General features: G+C 43.2%; 1 protein-coding gene across 6 annotated transcripts in view; it reads right to left on the bottom strand.

Annotated features, from left to right (window-relative positions):
• Positions 1-27,625, bottom strand: part of snx19b (sorting nexin 19b) — a 48,195-nt gene that overhangs the window by 7,819 nt on the left and 12,751 nt on the right. For all 6 annotated transcript variants that reach the window (XR_014802145.1, XR_014802146.1, XM_084949894.1 and 3 more), the window contains exons 11-13: positions 24,721-24,862; positions 2,949-3,133; positions 2,743-2,830 (exon numbers count right to left, since the gene is read on the bottom strand). Coding sequence is in view for 4 of the 6 variants with exons in the window: in XM_084949894.1 (XP_084806020.1) it covers positions 2,743-2,830; positions 2,949-3,133; positions 24,721-24,862 (415 nt within the window). In the remaining 2 variants the exon portion in view is untranslated. The remainder of the gene's footprint in view (positions 1-2,742; positions 2,831-2,948; positions 3,134-24,720; positions 24,863-27,625) is intronic.

The raw sequence follows: 27,625 nt of genomic DNA, 5'->3' as shown, positions 1-27,625 counted from the left end.
GGGTTTATAGACTCTTACTGCTGGAAAAATATAAAAAAACAATAATACACTTTTAAAAAGAAAAGAAAATGTTTTGATTTTGTCAGATTAGTTTTGGGTATTACTGGAATTTTCTTCTTCTCTCCGATTCAAAATCTCTCTGGACTTTATCAGCAGCAGAAAAGCCCCAAAACGATTAAATCTAATTATGAATTTACTTTTCTTTACCAAACAAACAAAACAAAGAATTGCAACCAGTTTGTGAAAACACATTTTTGGTGACTGGTCTCTGTGTGACTGATGCTCGCTTTTCAAAATAAAAATGAGTATCTATCACCGCTCTGACTTACTTTGACACAGCGGTGCTTTGAGATAAATGTTATCATAAGCATCCTATCATAACAATGCTAGCATAGCCACATTTAGCACACAACATATTTACAAAGTACATCATCTCAGCTTGAAGTGTCAGAATGCCAGGAGCTACAAGAGAAACTGGATAAAATGTCAGTTTATGAGGTTTTTGGTCAGTACTAGAGAAATGTCTGCTACAGCACTGAGACACATGCAACTGTCAAACCTGCTGGGAGCTGAATCTCATCTCATGCTGCTAGTTTGCTAAAGACTAAATCAGTGTTAACTAGTATGTCACACTTACTGTTTGTCCATTTCTATCTTTACTTCAGAATTTTAAAAATTCAACTAAATGGCAACACTAACAGGCACGAGTGGTGTAAGTGAATCAAATTACAGCAAAGCCTCAAATGTCAGCAAGCAGCAGAAGTTAATAATATGAGACATGTGGATAAAAGTCCCATAACAATAAAACAATATACCTGATTTAAATTTGGATGATTTGCCCGACATGTCCAGATACCTTCCAGTATGAATGCTGTTTATGAGACCGCTCCCTGCAGGCTCATAAACAGCATAAAAATATCAGCTTTCAATTTAAAGGTCCACTGATTCCACACCGAAACTGAAAGGTCGCTGTTCTGACTGTGGAACAACAAATGATCTGGAAGGGGGCAAGAGCAGCTAGTTACCACCTACAGTGAGTAAAGCTAACCCAGTCACGGTTATATAATCTTCATTTACAGATATGCCAGTTGGTTTGGTGACATATAAAAGAAGAGTCAGTGTGGAGATGTGGCTTTGTTAGAAACAGTACACTACGGCTGCCGCAAATTATTATTTTGATAGTCGACTAATCAGATCATCATCCATTGGACGTAAAACGTACAGCTGACTGCACCAGCAGCATCTGCTCTATCATTAGCTTACAGCTGGAAGTGTTTAAGGTGCTCACTAAAAATAAAAACAGATGATAGTTTATTAACTTTTAATGAAGTTTGCAGATTGTTTCGGTGGAGTTGAATAAACTCCTTGCTATCTAAAATATATCAGGACACCGGAGTAAACTCTCGAGCGTCTCACACTTCTGTTTAATCTGTTGTCTGCTTGACGTTTATTCAGCTGTGTGAAAACTTTAATCTCAGCCAAACCGATTTACTCAGGAACAAATAAAACACTGAAAAAGCCAAACAGTAACATTTTTAAGTTATCTGAGTGACTCATATATCATGTTTAACCTGAGTAGCCAAAGAACACGAGGGGTCAGAAAATGACGTGCAGAGAGTTCGCTGTTCTCATCAGCTCTAGTGACCCTTGACCTCCCGGTCGGCTATAGAGCTGGTGGGTAACAGACGTCTATGAAAACGTCCGAGCACTTTGCAAACGTGATGTGTCGATAAACTAAGCAGATATTCAAAGTTTACACAGCTACATTCTCACCTGAAAATATCTTAAAAGTTTATTTTGTGGCCCAGAAAGATAAACAAGAGTAATATTAAGACTAAGTAGCTGCCGCCATTGTTGGAAACTGGAATTGGCCCTGAAGGGCGAGGGCTATACTAAAACTTATGAAGTCTTTATCACAACATGCTGACGATTAACCAGAATGAAACAAAACTGGCTGAAGTCTTTGGCTTCTACACGCTGTAAAAACTTGTGATTTTAAGATATGCAGTGTGTGATTTGACAAAACTTTATGGCAACATTGAGACATCGTATGGCACTGCATTAAAAAAAAGGTATTGTAGTATTGTACTGATCTCTCCACAACCTTTCATGATATTTTATACTGGATATGTTTACTTTTCAATATCAACTTTAACCTTGTGGAGTAAGAGTGAAGGTCAAACACTTAGCTGAGCATGCCCTCCAAGGCCGAGTATGATGCTGTGAAGCCGAAGACAAGAAGTGATTCCCTGGTTGGGTCACTCTTGGCAGCAACAACTGCAATCACGCGATTGTGATAACTGGAATGCGCATTTCACAGCGCTGTGGAAATCTAAAATCAGGAACGGGGGCAAACTCTTTTTTACTCCACTCTGAAGTCTAAATCACCTCGAGCTGTTACTGGTATCTACCTTCAGACAAAAGTTATATCTTGAAAACTGTGGACGCTCGAATGCACACAAATGGACAAAAAGCTAAACGGAGCTGTTACAGGTTGTGCTGATTCTACCATTAGTTCATATGGCGTCCCACAGAAAATAGATACTAGATCATTTTGTTTATTAATTAAGGAAATCAAATAAAAACTGAGCATGACAACAGGAAGCAAAATCTGATGTAAGAACCATATTTTGTATAATTTTATGATGACGTGTGTTTATGATAAATCATTTCTGAGAAGAAGAGGTGCGTCTGACAGCAGACAGGCTCGCTACCTAAAGGGCACAAAGTGGGTATATTGACCTGTTGATGCGGGGGTCCTGAAAAGAGTCCAGAGCAGTCTGCCAGCTGAGTCTGTACTTCTCTGAGCCCAACACATCTGAGACCAGATCTAGACACAGAAAAAAGATTGAGATGTAAAAACAACTCAAACTGACTGAATAAGAGCAAATACTGTAACAGGAATGACACCGATTCAAGGATCGCGCCATAACGAGCATGAGATGTACCTGGTAAGAGTCTCATCAGACAGCGTAAAGCTTGTTGTTTGGTGTCATCCTTTTGCTGCTGGCTGCGTTCAAACACCGGGGCAGTGGGCAAAACTCCACCGGGCCACACAGCCTCCTGGATGACCTGCAGGTACACCACCCAGTACCTGGTACATGTGAGGTTGGACACACTCACATCGAGCCATCTGAAATGAATAGAAATAAAACACAAAGAGCTTTCAGTTAATAGAAACAGTGTGACAGTATTCACTGTCCCCATGTTAGTGTGTTGGTTCTGAACCGGTGCAACACACAGGTTTGCAAACGCACGTCCACTACCTGCTGCCTCTCAGTGACTAAAGTACACCACCAGTCAAAGGTTTGCATACACCTCATCTAATGGTTTTTCTTTATTGTTACTACTTTCTACATTGTAGATACAAACTGAAGACATCAAATATATGAAGCAAGATATATGGAGTTATGTATTAATGGCGTTGGGACCATCAGGTTGGTGCACAGCTGACAGCCTCGTTTGACAACTGTTAGAATTCATATTATAGGAAGAACCAAACAGCTAAGTAAAGAGAAAGAACAGCCCATCATTACTTTAAGAACTGAAGGTCAGTCAGTCAGAAAATTGCTAAAACGTTGAATGTGTCCCCAAGTGCAGTCGCAAAACCATCAAGCACTGCGATGAAACTGGCTCACATGAGGACGCCCCAGGAAAGGAAGACCAGGAGTCCCTCTGCTGCTGAGGATACGTTCACCCGAGTCACCAGCCTCAGAAATCGTTAACAGCAGCTCAGATCAGAGCCCAGATAGATGCCGCACAGAGCTCCAGTAGCAGACACATCTCTACATGTTCAGAGCAGGCTGTGTGAATCAGGCCTTTACGGTCAAATAGCTGCTGAGAAACCACGACTGAGGAAAAGCAACAAGAAGAGATTTGTTTGGACTAAGAAACACAAGGAGTGGACATTAGACCATCTGTGCTTTGGTCTGATGGGTCCAAATCTGAGATCTTTGGCTCCACCTGCCGTGTCTTTGTGCAGAAAAGGTGAACGATGGTCTCTACATGCATGGTTCCCACTGTGAAGCATGGAGGAGGAGGTGTGATGGTGTGGGGGGGCTTCACAGGTTTCACAGTTGGTGATTTATTCCAAACTGAAGGCACACTGAACCAGCATGGCCACCACAGCATCCTGCAGCCACATGCCATCCCATCATTTATTTTCCAACAGCACAATGACCCCAAACACACCTCCAGGCTCCACAGCCACCTGACCTAAACCCAGTGGAGATGGTTTGGGATGAGATGGAGCGCAGAGTGAAGGCAAAAGGACCAACAAGTGCTCAGCATCTCTGAACTCCTTCAAGACTGTTGGAAACCATTTCAGGAGACGACCTCATGAAGCTCATGGAGAGAAGGCCAAGAGTGAGCGAAGCAGGAATCAAAGCAGAGGGCGGATATTACGAAGAATGTAAAATATCAAACGTGTTTTGAGTTGTTTCACACTTTTGTGTTTACTACATACTTCCACGTGTGTTCATTCATAGTTTTGATGCCTTCAGTGAGAATCTACAATGCAAAGAGTCATGAAATCAAGAAAAACATTAAATGAGAAGCTGTGTCCAAACCTTTGACTGGTGCACGTGGAACCAGAACAGCTGGAAATGTAGGCTTGGTTTGTTTTTTTAAAGGTGTTTTAATTCCTTTTACATTTTCCACATTGTCCCACAGGTGATAACGGACAATGATATGACTCTGGACAGGTTGCCAATCTCAGAGCCAGCCCTTTGCATTCACACCTTTGGAGCCACTTAGAATCAGAAATAACCCTCAGATGGTAAAAGTCCAGAACTTTGTTGCTGTGACTGCACCACTGTGGTATCCCAAATCCCAGATTAATATATCAATGATGATTTTTAACATTTGCCCCAACTACATAAACATGCATCTAATTTCAAGGCCAAATACCAACAGTTGGTTAACCTCCTGACTTCATCAGTTCAATGTTTTGTGACCTCGTCTTCATGCCTGACCTCCCTAATGCTGAAGATCCTATCCTCCAACCAGCCAATCCCTTTAAATATAACCAATGCCTAATTGCATTCCCACGCAGATTTGAAGCTCTTTAGGTCATCAGAATAGCCTGGCATAGTCTTGCACTGACAGGTCTCAAACTGATCCCATTTCCCTAAAGCCTTTCACATTACTGCTGAATTTAAGGTCTTGTGATGATTAGATTCAACAGGCTGCGTTTAGCTGGAAGACTCTGACCTCTTTCATTCTGACCTGACCTCTTTAAGACCAAGATTTACCATCAGAGTGGAAACACCATCAGTCACCACCCAGACTCGATGGAGAGGTTATTTAAAGCCAAAGTAAAAGCTAAACACAACATCACAGCGTAGGGCGTATGCCACTGAATGTCCATGTGATAGCGGAGGTTGGAGTAGACAGGTGAAGTTGGATAGCTGAGGTTTAATGAGGTTTAAGTCCTTCTTAAATTGCATTTCAGTTACTACTAAGAATTCCAGGGAACTAAATGTTTGTCCATACAGACGCTGTTATGCAACATTTATTCTGAACCTCAGAGCTGTGGAAGAAAAGAAAACAGGAATGAGGCCCAAGTTACCACAGTGCAGAGCAGCACAGAGAAGCAACGGATGGACGCTGTGCCAGGCATCACTTTTGGTTTACAATGGTTTACTCTAATGCCTCGCTGTTTTAAGCCACCAAAACACATCTCACGAATAACTAGGGATGGGTATCGAAACCCGGTTCTTGTTGAGAACCGGTTCCCACTGTTTCAATTCCTTGGAATTGTTTGCCATTTTTGCAAACGATTCCCTTATCGATTCCAGTCGCCCCGAATGACGTCACCACGTTGCGGAGCGTCATTTACCTGGCAGGAAACACGGCGGCTTAAACGCTCAAAAGTTTGGTTACACTTTACGAGAACGGATGACAACAGGGCAACTTGCAATACTTGCAAAGTAGATATTTCATTTAAGGGAGGAAACACTACGAATATGCAAAAGCATTTGCTCACAAAACACGCGATGACCTTAAATGAATGTCGTGTTTTTAATTTCGCTCCGGACTCGTGAATCTCAACCCAGCAGCAGCGGTAACGTTTGCACGTCCTCTCCCGTTAATGCGGCAGGTAAATAATCAACTAACAGTGCATATTATGTTAGCGCGATCTGCCTTATTACAAAACCTGCCATTACTGTGCATTTAGGTGACCATGATGAGACAGACAGAGTCTGGCTCAGATGCTGGCAGTTCTCGCTGCAGTTTACCGGTAGCGTCTCCTTTCAGGCCAGGATAGACGAATGTCACCGAGCAGTGACTCAGTTTGTGGTCAAAGGCTTGCACCCATTTGCCACAGCAGATGATTTTCGGTAAGTGAACGTGTTTAATTGTAGGCAGGGACATTACTGGATATTCTTGTGTAATTGCTACAGAATAATTTATGATATACTTTGTTATTGCTACAGGAGAATATTTATTTTACTATTTTACATTTACTATTTTTTTTTCCTGGGGACCCTGTGACACCCCATTGAAGAGCTGTAGGCTGGATCTCTTAAGAGCTCACTGTTGGGTTTGTAAGGCCATGTTACTCCTAAATTTCTATCTTGTTCAAAGAGAAGATATAAAACAAAGTTCTAAGCTAATCGACCTTAGTGTTCTCCTTTTTTAAAAAGAATCGATAAAGAATCGAATCGTTAAACAGAATCAAAAATGGAATCGGAATCGTGAAAATCTTATCAATACCCATCCCTACGAATAACTGTAAAGGAAAAAAAGCTTCCAACAAGACTCAAGTTACGTCTGTAAGAACTTTAGTTAACTTTGACAGGCCATCAAGTTTCAAACAAAAATGCTAAAACTGCAAATAAATAAGTAAAATATCTTTTGGTATTTTAGGAAATATGTTGTTTCAGTGTTTCTAAGAGTGAAGAACTTTAATTCACAGAAACAACCCAAAGCACTTAATCTAATTCACCACTGAGTTATATACGCTACCAGTGGGCAGGAAAGGCTGGTTAGAGGGACAGCACAGAGCCTAAGCACCAGATCTGCAGAGGCTGGAGTCCATCACAGCTGACAGCACCCAGGCTGCAGACTGTATGAAGCCTCTTGAGTTTAAACAGCACATAGTAGCAAGATAAACTGATGAAAGCTGTTACAGTATACACTGAGAGGCACAAGAGACTAGGAGAGTGTACAACATGGATTAGAGGTCTCCAAGTTCTGATCGGAGACGCCACCAATAGTGGATGAGAACAACAGGGCTGAGGTCCTGTGGGACTTGTCCTGCTGGCCAACCAGCCAGACACAGTGGTGGACGATAGTTCGAATAGATGTGTTATTCCCAGCAGACAGTAACACCAGCAAGAAGGAGCACACAAAAGAAGTACCGGGGGTGAAGGAACAACTGGAGCAGATGTGGGAGGCAAAGTCCAAAGTGGTAATAGAGCATTGTGAGCTGTGACCCCAAACCCGGACAGCTGGCTCCAGCAGATCCAGGCTTTGTCCAGAAGACTATAATCCCAGGATGTGATGCTCCGAACCCTCAAACTCCCAGGCCTCTGGCAGGCGACCTGAGGCTCGAGGAACACCCCCTCCCACCACCAGGGGGTGACATATTTTATATTCTTTATACACATCCCCCCCTTAATTGTATTAAGTCGAACATAATCAACATCTATCAGTGTCAAATTGTCTGTTTTAATACATTTTGAGAATAGCTGGCTGAAATCTGGAAGTCATGGACATCCCCACAGAGAGGCTTTTCTCCTCTGTGAAGCTGCAGATGCTTTCAGTTACCAGCAGCAGAATGAATCAGTGAATGATGTTTTCCAAGGCAACCGTGTGGCTGAAAAGGTTTGGTTGAACACTTTCAGCTTACAGTGCAAAATTCAACACAGGTAATGTAAGCTTAGCCTAGTCCCCAATAACAGAGGGAGGCTGGTTAAAGCTCAGCAAGCGAACACTGATATTCACATAATTAAGACACAACTAGAATAAATCACACTTATGAATGCAAAGGGGAAGTCCTACAGTTCCTGACAGATAAATACAGGAACAGCCTGAAGCATGTAATTCATGCCGTGATTTCATGCTCTAGTGCTGTGGTTACTGGACACTTGTAGGAGAAAAGTATTTATCACTCCTTTAAGGGCCTGCCATGCTAAAGTGGACGAGCTACAGTAATTGAACACATTTACAGTAACAGTTTGGAGCTTTGGACTGACAGACTCCACATAAATGGAAGAGTTTTATAGCTCGTGCTGTCTGAGGTTTGAGGTAAGAATAAACTGTATCCTCACATAAAAGTTTAGTTTGAATTGCTTGCTGGTCGAGGCAAACTGACTTTTTGTGTTCTTTTTACAAACCAGCATCAAGCTGGAAACATGGCTGGTTCTCATGTTTCTGTGACCTCACTCCACCGAAGAAAGTTCAGCTGTTTAAATTGTGCTCAAATTCTTCCAGACTTTGAAGCAGAGATGCAGCAAATAAAATGTGTCTCTTTTTCCAGTTTCAGATTTATCTAAAATCTTACCTTCTGATCTACTATGGTTTATAACTTTTGTCCGTTTTCTAGAACAAAAAAGAAACTAAATTCTGACTGAACGTGAATTGCAGTGTTTACTGCAGCACACACATCACTGCATCCTGTTTACAGCTTCTTTGTGTACTTCAAACTGAACTGAGCAAACCATGCTGGAGCTAATACAGCTGACACATTACAGTGATTTGAACTGAAATGACAGAAGCATAAACACAGAGAAGACATTTACTGGCAGAGCTATGAAACTGAAGAAACTGAGGATGTTAAACTCTCTGAGTAACACAGCAAACGGGTCAGGTGTGAGACCTCTGACCTCTTTGTGTATGAGGCTTTGAAGTACACCTTCATCAATGGGGTAATGCATGTAGAGGTGCATGGTTGTAAGTAATAATGCAGCACTCTATGTAGCAGCTGTTGTTTTTAGGGAAATAGCTCCAAAGAAAAAAATCCACATGTTCATTTTTTCAGTGCTTTTGAAAACTGAGCATCAGATAGTAAAGGCAGTAAAATGACTCTGTGTTCAAACATCTAATCTTCTGTTTTCTCTGCGGTCAGTTCATGCTAACAGCATCCAGCTGCAACAGCACTAAGGTTAGTACAGCACGCTCACGGCCACTGCTTGTATTTGTATGAACTCAACAGAAGTTAGGGCCTCACAGATACATGAAGCTACAGAAATGGACAGTGACAAGGATTTGTTTAGCTTTAACAATAATGCATTTGGTAAGCTTCCTCCAGCCAGAGTGAAGGGGGAGTTCACTTTCTACAGACACTGCAACACATCCTTACTGGAACACAGCCCAGTCTAACCCACAGCTAGACTGGAAAAGCAAACAGAGCTGAGCCGTATGAGTGAGGACAAGCCGATGTTAATTTTGACAAGTGAAAGAGATAATGAATGACTCGTGTGCAGGCTGGCAGCAGAGGCTGAGGGGCAGCTTCTTCTCAGACCTCAGCACACTGTTTTTCAGACCTCATTTTAAACACCTATTGTATTTAATGAGTGTGTGTTGGCTTGGTTTAGGTTAGCATGTCTAATTTGTCCCAAACACAGATAATAGCTACAACTAATATTTGATGAAGCTGAAACTAATTTTCAGTTCTCTGACACAGTTTCAGTTTTGTAGTCGAGCGTTACAAGGATCCATGTTTACATCTTTCCAACTTTGAGCTCACCTGATTAAGAATTGTTATTTCTATAAACCATGAAGTAGAATTGTATTTATATAGCACCAAATCACAACTAGGGCTGCCACAAACGATTATTTTGATAGTCGACTAGTCACCGATTATTTCTGCAATTAGTCGACTAATCAGATCATCATCCATTGGACGTACAATGTACAGCTTATTCCACCAGCAGCATCTGCTCTTATATAACTATCATTAGCTTACAGCTTTAAGTGTTTAAACTAAAAAATAAAGACAAGATGATAGTTTATTAAATTTAATGAAATTTGCAGATTGTTTCGGTGAAGTTTAATAAACTCCTTGCTATCTAAAATATAACAGGACACCGGAGTAAATTCTCGAGCATCTCACACTTCTGATAATCAGCTGTCTGCTTGATGTTTATTCAGCTGTGTAAAAACTATAACTTTAATCTCAGCCAAACCGATTTACTCAGGAACAAATAAAATACTAAAAAAAAAAAGCCAAACAATCATTTTTAAGTTATCTAAGTGACTTATATTACATGTTTAACCTGAGTAGCGAAAGACGGCGGTGGGTTTGAAAACGATTTGCCGGGAGTCCGGTGTTCTCACGGCTCTAGTGAGCCTTGCCCCCGGCTAACTATCGAGCTAGTGGGTAACAGACGTCTCCGAAAACGTCGGAGCGCTTTTGAAAATATGTGGTGTCTTGATAAACTGAGCAGATATTTGAGGTTTACACAGCTACATTCTCGCCTGAAAATATGTTAAACGTTTATTTTGTGACCCAGAAAGAATAATAAGAGTAATATTAAAACTAACTAGCTGCCGCCATTGTTGGAAACTGAGCTGGGCTGCGCTATGAATTCTGGGACAGCTTCTTCTTCTTCGGGGTTTAACGGCAGCTGGCATCCTTGTACATGCAGTGCTGCCATCTTCTGTTTCAGTCCGTTATTACACTCTTAAATCCTACTACTTATTCCTGCGTCTTTTGGGATCTTACAAACGACGCGTCGACTATTAAATTAGTCGACGGTGATTTTGATAGTCGACGGAATCGTGACTAGTCGACGGAATCGTGACTAGTCGACTAATCGTGGCAGCCCTAATCACACCAACAGCTGTCTCAACCCCAACAATCCAACGATACTCTGTGAGCAAGCACTTAGTGACAGTGAGAAGGAAGAACTCCCTTTTAACAGGAAGAAACCAAATGAGAACCAGACATCAAACTCAGGGAGGGCCAACCATGTTCTGGGTCTGAGGGAAGGGAGGCGGGCTTTGGAAGAGCCGGAGTTGGAAACATAACTATCACATTAGTTACAGTTACATTTGTCTCTCAACTCAAGTTCTGTCACCGCTGCTGTGACATTTTTATTTTACTCTTTCAAGCTTTAATTTAAATTGAGAGTCGTAAAAGGCTGATTCTGTTCATCTTCCAGCATCATCATCAGGTGACCTCTTCAGTCTTCCAACAAACAGGACATTTACACAATGACTGAAACTTCATTAATATGCAAACTGTCATGACCCCTGATCAATAACCATGAGTCCCATTCACAGAGTGGGGGAATGGCTGCATCACAGCATTGTAAGGTGGTGACAGATGGACCCTCAGGCCTCCTCCTCCATCGCTACGTCCACATGAACAGAATCAACCTTTTGGGATGTGGTGATGCATGTTTTCCAAAACTTTATACAGGATGTGACTACTTAATAATTAGACAACAGGCAAACATCTAGGCTGGTAATATTAAAACTCCAGTAACTCCACCAGACAGCACGGTGCTGCAGAGATCAGCACTGTCGCCTCACAGTAAGAAATTATTACCCATGCATGAAGTTTTGAACCAAAACTGGATCCCACACAGTGTCTACATAATACAGTGATTTATGAACATGTGTTCCTTCTCAGGCAAAGAGCATTAAACAAACAATAACAGGGCTGCTCTCATTTCTTAACAAATAAAGAAAATCGTTTTCTATACGCAGACTGTAGGACAGGTCTCAGAGGACCTTTGCCCAAATGAGGGCAAATAAAAATGGTGCAGTGTGTAACTGTGAAACTTCAAAAACACAGTGTCCTAGTTGGCATCACACTGTAGTTTGAATGAAGCTGCTGGCAGCGTTAGGTCCAGAAGCCAATTTAACTTCAGACACGTTGCAGATGACCTGCATAAAATATTCCAAGTTTCCAGCCTGCTAATCAAATACGATCAATATAATGACGTGATCATGTTTGAAGTGCTAGGAAAGAATAACTGGCAACAGACTGTCGAGGCCAAGCCGTGAGTTTTATTACAATCGCGGCCGTCCTGCAAACGTGCAATAAAAGCACGAACAACAAGAACAACAAGATCCCTGCTTTAACACTCGTACCTACAAAAGGATAGTCCAGCACTCATGCCAGCTCAGAGTCTCCGGCTCGCGTGTTGGACAATCGCTGTGGCAGCAAGTCAGCCAGCTGCAGTGTAGGAGGCAGAGCGGGTCATCTACTAATCAGAAGGTTGGTGGTTTGATGCCTGGCTGCTCCAGTCTGATGCATCCACTGGTGTGAATGTGTTTGTAAGAACGAGGCGCAGAGCACTGCGAGTGATCAGAGTAAGAACAAATCTCTCTCTGTGAATGGACTGGGGTTTTTAGCTTACTCAGACCATTAAGAGCACAGAGAGTTGGTAAACATGTTTTTCAGTTTCCTGTTTTGTGCTGGAAATTGGTGGGAGCACAGGAATGGCTCCAAAGGTTCTCGTGACCCTAAAATTAAAGGCACTAACATCACATGAGGTTTGACTTATAGTCTTAATGTTTTATTTTGCTTTTATGTCAGGCACTGAAAGTGAATGTGAACAAAGACTGTACAAAGGCGTGAAAGCTGCTCCTTCACACAGACCGTCTGATCTCACAGTGAGACGAAGCGTCAGTCATCGTTTGAGCCGGCATCCCTCTAAACTCTGCAGCATTAAAGACAAACTTGTCAGGATTTACACAGGACAGACTCGTGGATTACCACAGACAGGATGTGGAGTCAGTAATACCAAATAGACACAATTTAAATGTCTGTGGTCGCAGTGAGTGCATCAGCACTCAGAGACAAAGCTGTTATCTTAAATTAGCTCCACATGTCTTAGCTGCAGGCTAAAGTACAGTTCTCATAAAAGCCTAAACTTCTTTTCAGAGCTAAACACATGGAAACATGAGATACTAAACAAGACAAACACAAACTATTTTGCTGCTCATACCACCACGGAGTTGCACAACACTATCGACATGCCAGGGGTCCGGCCTGTTTTGCAACAACATCAAATGTGATACATCTTGAACCAAAAGTGTTCTTTTAATTTTATATGAAATATGATTTACATAAACTCATTCCCAATTCATGCTTTCACTTTCCACTAACAGTCTGATAACCTGGTTATTTCTACTCAGAAGAACAGAAGGTGAACAACAAATGAGCGTTATGAACTGAGAGATGGGGACACTGAGGACAGGTCGCCAGTCTGTCTCCGAGCTAACACTGTGGTTGGACCAACTTCAGAATTAGGGAGGGTGGCACAGAGAAAGCCGACTATCACGGTCATCCACTTTGACGATCTTCTGTCCCCAGTGTCCCTGAACACAAGCTGAAACAACTATTGCTGGGTAATTTTGCAACTTGTGTAGCTGGTGTTGGTGAAGAGTTTGAAACACAACCAGATCACAGGACTTGACAACAGTGGCAGGTATGCGTGACACTACATTGCCCCACCCGTTCCACAGGGTTTGAGTGTGTTCATGGGATTTTGGGCCATGCTTTTGGAAGATCAGACACTGATGTGTGATGAGAACGCTGGCGTGCAGTCTTCGCTCTAATTCGTCCCAAAAGCGTTCGATCGGGTTGAGGTCAGGACTCTGTGCAAGCCACTCAAGTTCTTCCACACCAAACTCTGTTTTTATATAATAACATTTGTGCGCAGCTCAAATTCTCTTCCTACCGTACGTATGCAGAGGACACAGTTCTATACTCCCAGCGCCTTCGCTGGGTGAAGTATGCACAAACAGACTGATTTTGTCAGATTGCTCTTCATTAGTCCTGAATGCTGGCAAAACCAACGTTATGTTGTCAGAAGCTCCGAACATCGAAACGCTGGAAGGTGATACCATACGGGCTGCTGACTCATACAAACATCCTGGTATTTGACAGGGATCTCGACTTTAAACATCATACTTGATAACAAAGCTCAAATGTACATTTTTTGTATAGACTAAAATCACGTTTCTCTGTTGCTTCCTGTAAGCGACTTGTATTAAGCTCGTTTTTATCTCAGTTGGATTTCGGTGATGCCATCCATCGATCGATATTTACCTTGCTGCCCTAAGTTACATAACACGCTTCATGACTCATCACTGCACATGAAACTGTCCAAAATATCTTGGTATGCTGAAGCACTAAGAGTTCCTTTGACCGGAACCAAGTTGCTGAGCCCAACTCCTGAGTCCAAACCCGCACCATAATCCCCCCTCCACCAAACTTTACATTTGGCACAGTGCAGTCAGACAAGCACTGTTCTCCTGGCAAACACCAAACCCAGACTCGTCCATCACACCACTGGACAGAGAAGTGTGATTCGTTGGTGCAAAGAACATGTCTCCACACTGCGTGCTTGACTCCACTGCTTTTTGTTTTGCATTGCACTTGGTGACATAAGACTTGGATGCAGCTGCTCGCCCATGGAAACCCATTCGATGAAGCTCTCTAGGCACTGCTCTTGAGCTAATCTGAAGGCCACGTGACGTTTGGAGGTCTATAGCGATCGAGTCTGCAGAAAGACTGTGGAAAAACAATCCACTGACCCGACGCTGTGATTTTACATGGCAAACTGAATTTGTTGCTGCAGTTTCTAATCACTTCCACTTTATTATAACACCACTAACAGCTGGATCTGGAATAGTGAGGAAATTTCCTGACTTGTTGCACAGCTGGTATCCCAGTACGATGTCAGACTTTACCTTGGATGGCATTTTGTGTTTGGTGATGTTGGCTACAAATCAAAACTGGCCGTGCATGCTTCACATCTGTTCAGATACATGACCAAAATTACAGAACACGCAGCAAACCTGTTGATTTAGCAGTAGCCAGTATGACTTTGTAAACACCTTTATGCTACTATATCCATAAATGCTGTGTATAAATAAAGATGTAGTATCACTTTTAGTCTGCACTTCTATCTATATCCATGACAGTTGTGAGCGAGGGTTGGCTGCTAACACTAGATAATTAACAGGTCATCGTCGTGAGTAACCTCTAATTTTACCTCAGCTTCTCAGTTTGCAGAGAGCCGGTTTAGGCGAGCACCTGGCTCTGACCTCGGAGCTCTGACTGTATTTTTACTACAAAGGAGTTTAGAGTAAAAGAAACAATGAAAACTTGTAAAGTTTTAAAGGCTCTATCATTGCTGTTGGAGATGCATATGAGGGCAGTTACGTAAAAGGACATTATGTTGAATGTCTGGGATTAATCGTGATGGTAGAGCTCAGTCATGATTTGCACTCTAAATCTTTTTCCTGCTTCAATGGGCCTCTAGGGAGCTTCCTGAGGAATATTAAGCCCATTTGGACAGGATTTATTTTTGAAAATGCATGAGTGTAACAGCAATTTTAATCCTGCTCTGAATGCACTGTGTGATATAGACTTTCTTTATATTAATTCCAATGCCAAACATCTGAGCTTATTCAAATATTGTCAGGATACATGAGTTAAACCTTTGTTTGTTTGTATATTGGAGAATGTCTTGTGATATTCTGTAAAACCAGGTTACAGACATGCTGAGAGCCGCCCAGGTGTATTTTGTGATTTTGTTTGATTTGTGTGAAACAAAAGTGTGACAGATTTGCTTCACGTGTTAAACTTCAGTTGTGAACATCTGTTCCCTCTCATCGTGCTCACAAGCCAGTCAGTTTATTATCAGTGCGCACCGTCATGTCATTCAACTGCCTTGCGTCTCTTATCCTGCTGTCACACAGACATCGTCTCTGCTGTCTCAACCTGCTTGTTCTCCTTTGGACGTCTTTAACCGCTTCACAGCTGTGCTGCTACAAATACAGTCGAACTGTACTGGAAGCACTGATGGCTCCTCGTGTCAGTTTACTGGGCTGTCGTGACTTTCCACAGCTATACTATACTGCACCTTTTAAAGTTTATTACCATGTAGATATTTAACATGTAAAAAACAAAGTGAATCATATTTCATTGAGCCTGAAAAGTGCACGTCTGTTTCCTTCATCCATTAAAGTATTACTGCTTTTCTCAGTGCACTAATACCTCCAACAGTCGAGTGAAAGACTTTGTATTATGTCAGCAGCGTGCTTGTAAAAAACATTATAAGTCCAGTGTTAAAGGTGAAAACCCTGAGCCGGACTGCTTCAAGCAGAAGTAGAAGACACAACCCAGAAACCTGATCGCACACTTTTTTAGTCCTGCTCTCGCTCTTCCACCACAGCTTCTGCTCTCATGAGACTCTGCTGCAGTGAAAGCGTTTACCCTTTGGTCTTTGGTCACGCTCTTCTCTGCGTGACTGCTTTTCTGACCGGTCCACATCACGACCCTCCTTTTTTACTTAAATGATCTCATCTTTGGGCAAAGGGTTTACATGATGACCTTGTTCCATTTCTGCTCTTGAGGACGTTAACCCGTTTCTATCCACCATGCCATTTATGGTTACTGACAGGTTTTAGCTTAGGTAGCCAAACGAAGACACTGAGTTTATTTGAAAGGTGACATTTAGTTTCAGAAAACTGTTATAGTTAGCATGAGACAAAAACAAATCCTAGCTTTAGACTGACTTACACTGACGACCTTGTGACGTCCAGAGGTTACGCTGCACTAATAACTGTAGCCTCGCTCATTTCTGCTCGCCGACCTGGTGCACACCTCTGGCCCAGATCGCAGCCAGCTGTTTCACAGTAACTTTGTTTATAAGAAAACTCAAGGAGCAGCTTTCAGTGTCGTCTTTTATTTCACTAAATGGATCCAGAATTTCTTATGATGAACAAAATGTGAAATATGATGTGAAGAACATTAGGCCATGGCTATAAGGCAAAACAAAAAAATCTACAGAATCTGTACGTATTCGTCGAGTAGCCCACACAGCCACAGTGCACGCAGCCGTCACACACTAGTGCACAGTGTTCCCTGATGTGATGCGTGTACACACACATCCACTCGAGGCTCGTCACATCAACACCTTCATTCAGGCCACGGTGCTGACTTGCAGCCTTCGGCCCTGCAGTCTGGCTCAGCTTTTCTCTGAATGCCTGAGTGTGAGCGCACACATGCCAGGCTGCTTTTATTGGGACTGTTGTGGCGCCTCGGTCCCCACGTCTGGTCAAAACAAAGGCATGTAATATTACAGCCTGAGCCAGACTGTCATCACACACGGCCCACAGAGGCTCACACTTTCACAGTTCCATGTGTGTCACAGCAGCCCACACACCGGCGTGCGTGACACGAAGGACAAAACTGCAGGAGACCAGTTAAAGGGTGCAAGCATGCACACGCACGTCAGGGTCCGTGTCCACGTTACGGCGACATCCAGCAAACTCTGCGTGTACTGTCATCACTGCTGCAGCTGCATGGCAGGCACCAGAGATGATACTTTTCCCTTTGGCGCACGCACACACAGATTTAGACACAAACACAGCGCAGCGCTTTCGACCAGTGACGGCTAACAAACGCCAAGTAATTCTATATGAGCGACTGTGGTCTGGTAGAAACTTAGACACTACAGCATTACTGCCACCATGAAAACCACCAGAGTGTTTTCCAGCTCTGCTGTCAGACACATGTTTTCAGGGAACATTAAGAGGAAAGTGCCCAAGCGAAGTTCTCTGCCACGACGATTAATGTGGCTTCAATTAAACAAAACATACTGCACAACCACATTCGAATCACTGTGACACACGTCAGGATCTGCTCATTATGTGCATGTAATCAGCCTCTTCCATCATCCTTCAAACTTCATGCAGATATAGACGTAGGTACAGGTTTGTTCAGGAGTGCAGATGATGTATTAGCCTGTTGTGATGAAGAGAAAGCTGAGCATGAAGGTTTCAGCTGTCAGTTTAGTGGTTGATCTACATTCCCACTCCCACCTACAGCTGTGGGTACCCACTGAAAGAAGCAGAGTGCCGGATAAGCGCGTCTGTGCTCAGCCAGAAACACAGCTTCTCTGTTCGGTCATTATTGGGGAGCCTTCAGATGAAAGAGCGGCTTCACACTTCGAATGGCTGCAGACTTTATTTCATCCAGTTATTAACAACAGCCGTTATATTTACATTGATGTGAATTTGTTTAAATGTGATTGGGTGTAAAAACAGCTTAAACTGTTCATGCTAAATTTTTCTTAAGCACCTTGAATTAAAGCTGAAAGTGTGCATGTCAATCCCATATTGATAGTTTTATTTACAAGGCACTGTGGTGGCGTATAGAGGCAAACCTACAGAAATGAGAGCACTGTACTAAACCAGCAGTCAGCGACAATCAGGAGGAAAGCAAGATGCTTTGAAAACCCTGCGGGACAGGACAAAAACACCAGCTGAGCAGGCCGAGCAGCGCTGCACGGCAGGATTCGCTTTAGTAACCATTTAAGGTAAAGACAGAAAAGTACAACCAGGTCCTGTTTGAACTAAAATAAGCTCGCAGCCAGAATCTGACAGACGCGTCATTTCTCGAGTATGTCTCTGGACGCAGAAGATCAACTGTGACTTTGGAGCCACATCTCAGGCCACAGGCTCAGGTGAGCAGTGAAAACATGACACCAGGGAAGTGAAGAGGCCGACGGGTCAGGACATGACTTCATCCTGCTCCTGTCCTTATTTAAGACGTGCTTATTCTGCAAACATCCTGACAGCATTTAAACATGCACCTCTCGTCCTCCATCTAACTTTATCAAGAATGTGAACAACAAAGAGTTATATTAACTTTTATTTCCTGCCAAACAAGGACTCGATGTCTCTGCAAGTTTCTAAACCTAGATGAGGACAAACAGACAAGGAGGACGGCGAGCTCTGACCGATGGCCCACTGGGGCTATGATGTAGATATCTGATCTGTAATGTCCCAGGGAGACGATTGCATAGTTCAGCAGGAATAGGAGCGTAACATAACACAATATTTGTCGAGAGGGAATAATGTCATGTTGGTGACATGATACAGAGAAAACTTCCACCTTAAACAGTTTGAGATAAAAACAACAGCTGATCCCACAAAGTCTGATTTGTCTTGTGAGTAACGGCCTGTTCATGGATGCCACACCAGAAGCTGGCAGACAGCCTGTACTATTATGTAACAAGCTCTCTTACATCCCTCACCTACACCAATATTCTGTCATGCGTGGCCACCCCTCTGCCCACCTGCACTTTTTAGCCTGAGCGTGAACTCCCGCTGACACAAGACCTCATCTTCTGTTCACGCCACACCTGCCCTGGGACAGCAGCCCAACAGCAAGAACGGCGGACGACTCTGTCATCTTCTGTGGAAACAACCAGCTGCGTCAAAGAGGCCAATCAGTGATTTAAACCCGCAGCACTGTCAAAAACAAGCATCTGGTCTTCATGCAGTAATAAGGCATGATGTCGTCTGTTATGATAAAATACGAACTCTGACACAAAGCCAGGCGAGGCTGCCAAAGTCCGAAAGAATAATTTCTATCAATAACAACGTAGAGTCACAAGTGGAAGAGTGAAAATATCCTCGTCTTCAACACCTGACTCACGACTATTCTCTTACACTCATAATAACCTGGTCTAAATGTGTGCTAATACATATTTTCACATGTAATAAGTTTAGATTGGAGCGTCTGAACTGTTCAGCTTGCACAGTCTTTTTTTGCTCAGTGGCGGCACTGCAGCAGATTAATGATGATGCGGGTAAACATAACTGCATTTGGATGTGCTCAACACGAGACAGCAGCATGGCGCTCGAACTATAACGGCGGCGTTGTGGTTTATGTGGAGCGACACACACGTCTGCTTTTCCAGCTGCAGCAAAAATAAAAAATGCTGCATTTTAAAATGATTTGTTTTATGTGCCTCTGGAAGCCAAACATTCAAAGATGCATCCATGATGCTAAACAAGTGGAAAATAAGGTGTTATGTAAATCATTCGTTAATCAAAATCAGTCGTGCATTTTTAACCTTTGAAACATCTGCAAGACAAGAACGACACATCTGCCTTTATTCCTCTGATGCTTTCTGCTCGTCTTCCTACTTAAGCTGCTATATCAAACACAGATTCATCCACACGAGCACCTTTCCTCACACACTGCTCAATATATCAAAACTTGGGACTGGCACTAAGCAAACACGAGCGTATGGACGCCCTTGAGTGTGGGCACACACCAGGCTCTCTTTCTGTGCCACAAACAGAGGTCTACACAGAGGTCCTTCAACATTTGAGGGTGTTCCTCGTGAATGCTCTGAAGCAATCGGCCTGCTCAGAGCAGCCACACAGAGAATTACATCAAACAGACAGAAAAGCCATGATTTTCTTAGCATCAGAGTTCTGACAGCAAATTTACGCTTCTGTCCAAATGCCACAGTGTGATCACGGGCTAAATACTGCAGCAGTCAGCGAGGCCAAACAACTTGTTCACCACGAGTGAAACCCAAGCAGAGCGCTGGATGTCAGAGTGGGATCTCTGGGTATTAATTAACAGCAGAAGAATAACCAGAGCGAGCAAACGAAAAAGAGCGTTCGCTGCGACAGCCGCTGACAGGGCTTAAATCCTCCATGCTCCCTTTCATCCTCACCTCCATCATCAAGCTGTCAGCGAGGTCTGGTGGTAATGTTTGAATTGTTTATGGAAGTATTAATGAGCTGTTTTAGGGAGTAAAAATAAAGAATCGTATTGTATGACAGGTGCAACAGGAGACAGAGGTGAGATGCCACATGCAGTTTGGTGAAGCCAAACGTGTAGTGAGCATATAAGGACGTCCTTCAGACCAATGACAAAGGTCCTGAGAATCGCTAGTGGGCGTGTGTCAAGGAACAAGTACGAGGGTGGAGTGTGCAGGCTACAGTCACCTACACAAGAGTTAAAAATCTCAGGCCCTTGTTGCATTAGACCCAGTTTTCCTACCACACGTACAGGAGTACAGGACTGTCATACTTCCTCCTACTGCAGCCTTACATGATTGTACACATTTCTAAGCTTCACACAGCTCTCAGTACGTCCTGTTCAGTTTTCTTCCACCTCAGGATGGTCAACTTTTATCTTGACAGCCACATTTAACCAAACAGAACATGGACTACAGGCGCCTGCCGCAGACATCTGCACTCGCTGCTCTATCACCAGCACATCTAGACACTAACAACAACCTGGCTGCAGCTGAATTTTCCATCCAGACTGCCGTCTGACAGAAAGAGACGATATTCATTTTAAACCGTCCCACTTTCCAGTCCATAAAAATCAGACATCTCCCAAACCAGAGTCTCGCCTGGGACCCCATTTACAGGAGAGACGGCTTTTCCAGCCAGACATGTCACACACACAGAGACCCAGATTTGGCCCACTGGATCCTGGCTTCATCTCTCTCACACACACACTCACACACACACACACACACAACTCGTCTTTTCAAGCCTGGCTGACCTGTGACGAGGTTTCTGCTGCCTCCCACTAAACAGCTATAAAAATATATAAAAACCTCAGCAAGGTAGGCTCCAGGTATTTCTGCACCTGAGCAGACGTTCATGGCAGCTGGGAGCACTGCATGGTCTTATTGCAAATTCATATGAACAGAGTGCAGTAGATATGTACCAGTTGAATATTTCTGTCCCAGCCTCTGAACATCATTTTTAAACGTTGGTCAACAGTGAATAACTGAAAGACTGAGACAGAATCCCAAGCATGAGCTGGACAGGCGATGTAGTGATTGCAACTATAATTATGTGTACAATGAAGTTAGAAGAACCAAAGGTCTCCTGTTCTCTCACATCTCTGCTCTTTGTTACTCTCTAACCTATTCACTCACCCAGGGAGCGCAGCAGAGCGGCGATGCTGTTCACGGCAGAGTAACACACTGTCACAAAGCCTGCAACGACCAGACGTGCAACACGATCACACGCTGTAAGCAAGTTTCAAACCCCTGCTCCTTCAGCCTGCATGCTAATGTGCTCTTGAGCAAAGGACTGCACTCAAACAAGCCCCTGTGCATCACTGTGAGTGTGATCTTAAAGCCACATTAAGGACAGAACAGGTGTGTGCGTGGATGTTGAACGTGGCCTGTAGTAAAAAGCATTAAGTGCTCATAGTAGACAAGCATAATGTAGTTATACATCCATTTAACCCTAATTATTTTAACTAGCACTGCAGACTGATGCAGAAAAATGTGTCCTGCTGTTAATAACAGAAAAACACTTTTTACACGTTTTACTTTGAAAATCATTCTGGACTGTTTGAAACTGTTCCTGCTGGTGAAGAGATGAAAATCAAGCTCACTGTTTCAGTTTTTGGTTTCACTCTAATTTATTATTCAGATTATAGCTCGTTAATCCTGCACTAGTATCACACTGGCTAAATATAATACTGACAGATCGGTCCATCTCTAAGTTTTAAAATGCAACATTAGTTCAACACAAACCAACAAGTGTGCTGGTGGAGGAGGGCAGCAGAATATAAATATCATCCTCTGACAGACAGGGATGCCTGTGTGAAGGTTTTTCAGCCCTGAGCGAAGCAGCAGAAAAATGAGCGACACGTCTGCCTCTCACGGACAATGAGCTGCTTTAAAGGCTACAAACGTCCCGAGGCGCTGAGGCCGGCTTCTGCTCACTATCACTAAATCCCCATGAGACGTTTTAAAGCACTTCTAACCATCATTCACATCATTTTCCCTTTCAGCAGCAGGACTTTTACAGAAAGCTTTTATATAATTTACACTGTGCGCAGCTCTTCCAGGAATCATTATTTAATCTTGTGTTATGGTTTATAAGCCACTGTTCATTTGTTTCAACGGCTGAAACTGCAGAAGACGAGAGTTTCATGTAGCGGTTCCCGACAGCATCTCACCTGATCTGCACAGACAAACCTCTGTGATGAGAGGACAGAGCTGTCAGGGCGATGCTGACAGGCTGCTGCCTAATATAGACGAGGCCAAACAAAAGCACAAGGCCTTACATACTTGAATGGCAGACCCTCTTAAAATAGAGGACTCGGTATCAATATGAAGCTAGATATTCTGGTGCTAACACCCCAGGGAACGTGAGGTCACAGGACTGATGGCACAAACGCTACAACCCAAGAACACTGCCTCCCGTTTACTGGCAGCGGGAGCTATACCCATCTGCGACAAATGTTTGGGGAGCTGGCGTCTGCATTCTCTTCAGAGGCCAGGCAGTGCAGACATGCATGTCCACACAGACTCACAGCATACATGAAAACACTGGGATTCAAAAAAGTGGGGCACTTTTCTTGAATTAGACTTTTATTTACTCATTTTTCACATGGACCGCTGCAAAGGATCGTCCTGAACCCTCGTCCTGAACCCTCGTCTGACATTTCAACTCCTCTTCTCTAACGACTGCACAAACCCAGACTGCCTTTCCAGCTCATAAACAGCCCTCTCTGTGGAATTTCCACGAGGAAACATGTGTCTTCGTGTCCTGACCTGGCTCCGTGCGGAGACTTTACGGCACACAGATACGCAGACACTTTGTAGCTGAAAGCCTTGTAAAGAGCACCTCAGGTTGCAGCAGCATCGGCCAGATTTACTTGGAAAGTCACTCTGGGCTGTTTCAAAACGTTACTGCTGGTGAACAGAGTGAGAAATGAGCTCAGTGATGCTTCGGCACCAATGATGTGTTTTAGCTGCACTAAGTAGCTCCCAGGTGCCAAAAGCACAACATGTACAGCATCTAAGTGAGGTTTAGTCTCTGGAATGTTACACGAATAAACATCGTTGTAATTAAGAAGATGAAGACATTCTGGTGCGTTGCCCAGGTCTGGTTTGGAGTAAGCTGGTTCCCCGAGAGAGGGGCTTTGGGGCTTGATTACGTGCAGGGTAAGATGGACGAGGGGGCCAGAGACAGATTGGTGCAGTGATGACAACCGTACTCAACGTGTACCAGACTGTAGGGTGAAGTCGTTCCAGAGCTCGCGTACGGTCATCGGGAAACCAAAGGGAAACTATAGCAGACCTGGAAGGATGTGGATCCACTAGAAAGTGCTAGAACATCTGAGCTATGACACTTAACCCATATACCAATGCAAAACAGAAAGACGGATTTAAAATGTAAAATAAAATACATGCATATTATTGTGATATGTTCACAGCACAGTAATGTACTTCAGATGTTCGTTCTTCCAACATTTTGACTGTTTTTACGCCCCTATTTTAATCAGTAAAACAATGGGTGGGTTATATTTGTATACATTTAATATACAGCTAAAGCTGCTGTGTGATTTAACTCATCCTGCCCTGTAATGGACTGTGACCTCTCCGGGATGTCTCCCACCTCCTGACAGCTCAGACGGACTCCAAACCTCCAAACTATGAAACATGCAAGCGGTTAAAAACAGGGTTTGCTGTGAGACAACAGTGCTAACCACTGAGTCACTGCGCTGCTGCCTCGTTATACTCTGTTAACATGAAAGTGGCTGCTTTGTTAAGTTACCTAAAGCCCCATCAGTAATGCAGACGCCATCCAGAAGGAGGCTGAATGTGCAAGTGCTGCGACAGGTCTGAAGTGAGCGTCAACAACATCTTATTAAAATGTTGTGGTTGCCGCTTGTAAACCGATTCTATCACAGTGTTCACAAAGGCTAACATCTCAGTGTACTCAGTCACTGCCGTGTACTGCCTGTGTGTGCTGCAGCTTTTCAGTAACTACTCTGAAACGTATTCAATTAGGTATAATAAAAACTGAGTCGTGTAGGTAGGAGCAGCCTGCACCGCAGGGGGGGACAGCACAACTTCGCCAACCATTAACATGCTTTTATTCCTTTTATGCATGAATGTAAATCTATCCTCATCTTTGCATGTTGACTCTCACCACTGTTAAATAACTGGTCACCTGTTAATAAGGGTCCCAAACACAAGTCTGATGGTCTTCTGAATGTTTTCCATGCACAGCCAGCTCCACTGCTGCTTCATCAGTAAACACAGGATGTTCAGAGCCACCTCAGCCAGCGCCATCTCCGATCCAAAGCCGATACCTTTGAAAAAGGAACAAACAAAGACATCAATGCATAAATACATCCAACCACATTCTTACTGTGGCACAGCTGCAGATCACGTCTACTATATAGTGTTAACTGAGCACGGCATGGAAAGACATACGTGTATAAACATAATACAATCTGTTTCAGTGACACATTCGACATACAGAACTGTGCAAAAGTTTTGAGCCAGATTCTCATTTAAAGCAATAAAAGTACCGTCAGACTGATGCACCTGGTAATGCCACCTGGAAAGTGTCTGTTCAGAACCTGTCAGCACACCCAATATTGACTTTCAAGCTCATTAGAATTATACAGAGTCTATTTTTCCTTATATACTGTATTTCCTTTAATGTTTGCTCGTGCTTCACATTTTCCCAGCTAAATACAAAGAAATGAGGGCTGGCCCGATACTTTTGTGTAACTGATGCAGTGTAGATGTGAAGAGCATACCAATGCTCCTTTTCATACGTTTATCAACAGTGCCCTCATGTGGCTGGACTCAAACGCTGCCATGCCTCAGAAACAGGTTTCTCACTCACTAAGTATCAGAGTAAAATCTGATTCAGAAACAAGAGAAGCTGACCTACAGGTCAAACACATGCTCAGTACTCAGTACTATATGCTGGTAATGAAAACTACTGGACTCCATACCAGCTGCTGTAACTAACAAAATGTTTGTAATACTGGCAAAACTCAGTGCAGAAAAGTCACGTCAACTACAACAACGATACACATTTACTGACTGTCACATCTATGAATCAGGAAGACCAGAGTGAAGAATGCCATCTGCAGTAATGGAGCCAGTTTTCTCTTAAGGGTCACCTTGACCTTCCATTTGCAATACACGGCAAGCCAGCACATGACAGCCTCCATCACTGGCAGCAGAAGACATGAGGTGGAGTGACAACAAGGGAGAGGATAAAGCATGCACAGATAAGATTTGTCACGTGTTTGTGTAGAACAGTATAAACTGAGCCGTGAGCTGATGTAGGCTAACACCTTCCACCTTTCAGTGTCCAACGTTTGGTGCTCTGTAGCAAAGTCCAAACGGTCAGTTCTGTGGCGTTCAAGGAGACGAGGTCTTTGAAGACGCGTTTTGTTTTTGCAGCCCTTCAGTCTCAGATGCCGTCTGATGGTTATGGGGCTGCAGTCGGCACCAGTAACGACCTTGCTGGCGCTGGTGAAATTTTTGGGGTCTCCCACTTAAATGTTTTGTTCCATAACCCTCAGGATCATTTAAGAAATTCAAAATGACTGTCTTACTGCGTCCCTCCTCAGCAGCCGTGAGAGACCCTGCTTATGCAGCTCAACAACCCGACCACGTTCACAAAGGGGACGTTGTTTTGCCTTTGCCATCAGAGCATCATGGCAGTGTGACTGCCTGACAGAAAATGACAGTGAATCCACATTTGTGCACAGATTTGGCCTTTTAAAGGCACGTGGTCCTAAACTTTGGATCAGCTGTAAAACAGCCTGTTTCAGTGTAAGTGCTGTTTTCAGTAAACTCCATGCTCAGGATAAAGTTCGGCTCGCTCCCATAAACCTTTGCTCAGGACTGTATATACTATAGTGTGTATTCACCTGTTCTCTTTTACATTAAGTGGATGTTCAAATAAGCGTCTCTATACTTCATACCATGTATTTACCTGACACTTCTGCACAAGTGGAAAGCAGGTCTCATAATAATGTCCATGATATAGATTAATGTGAAAGTGAAATACTGACATTTTTACATTAAAAACAACCCCTGTTCACCACGCATGGACAAATGCAGGCGAACGCTCCACCTGTGTGAAGAAGCAGCTGTATGTGAACGAGCCCAGACAAACGGTCGTCTTCTCTGGAGTGACGCTCATTTAAAATTACTGAAGCAACCTGAAAGAAAAGGTTTCGTGAATTTGAAATTCTGTTTGGAAAAAACAGACAAACACTACAGAGGCGAGCGGCCATCGGCCCTTCATTTAAAAGCCTGCATCTCTGCCTGCCTGCAGCCCAGACCTTTGACCAACTGAGAACATTTGGCATGAAAAATACAAAAAAAGACGACCCAGGGCTGTTGAGCTGCTGGAATTCTGCATCAGACAAGATGTGAACAATATTCCCGAAACACAGCAACAACATGTTGCTGCAATCAAATTCAAAATGACCTGGGGGGTCATTTTCTCAGTTTAAACATGTTTTCTATGTTCTGTTGTGAATAAAATATGGGTTTGCTAATCACGGCATTCTTTTTATTTACATTTTCACAGTTTCCAAATTTTGGGGACTGAAGCTGTAACTAAAATTAAAACAAACCAGCAAAATAGAAGCAAAACATGTATGTTAATGTTAAAGTAGGAGTGTGGCAGCTCTTACTGACAGCTGTAGTTGATGGCTGTCTGTTAGGCCTCACCTTGGCTAGCTGCCTAGCTGGTCTGCTATCCTTTTTGGAACAATTGTTAATGAAATTTGTGCTTCAGTTTGGATGAAATTCTGTTACTTAGCACTTGTTAGCAGACGTGTGCCTGTCCATCATACCAAGACAATATTTAAAGCAGTTTATGATGTACTTCATCCTCTCTTACAGAAACAAGAAGAAACTAGAGTCTGATAGTTTCACACTTCGCTGGCTGACTGTGAAAAAATGATTTATTAAACAGTGAATGTCTCATTACAGCATCGAGCATAAGGAGGAAGGGCCTCGGTTTTTCCTGTGGTAGTTCTTTATAATGAACAATGATGGAGCGCTGCATGATGCAACAAGTCCTTTGTGATAAG

Source organism: Perissodus microlepis, chromosome 14 (genome assembly GCF_051167445.1).
Source record: "Perissodus microlepis isolate ML-2025 ecotype Zambia chromosome 14, ASM5116744v1, whole genome shotgun sequence".
NCBI classification, from domain to species: domain Eukaryota; kingdom Metazoa; phylum Chordata; class Actinopteri; order Cichliformes; family Cichlidae; genus Perissodus; species Perissodus microlepis.
The sequence above is the reverse complement of the archived record's forward strand: the minus strand, read 5'-3'. Positions and strand labels throughout refer to the sequence as shown.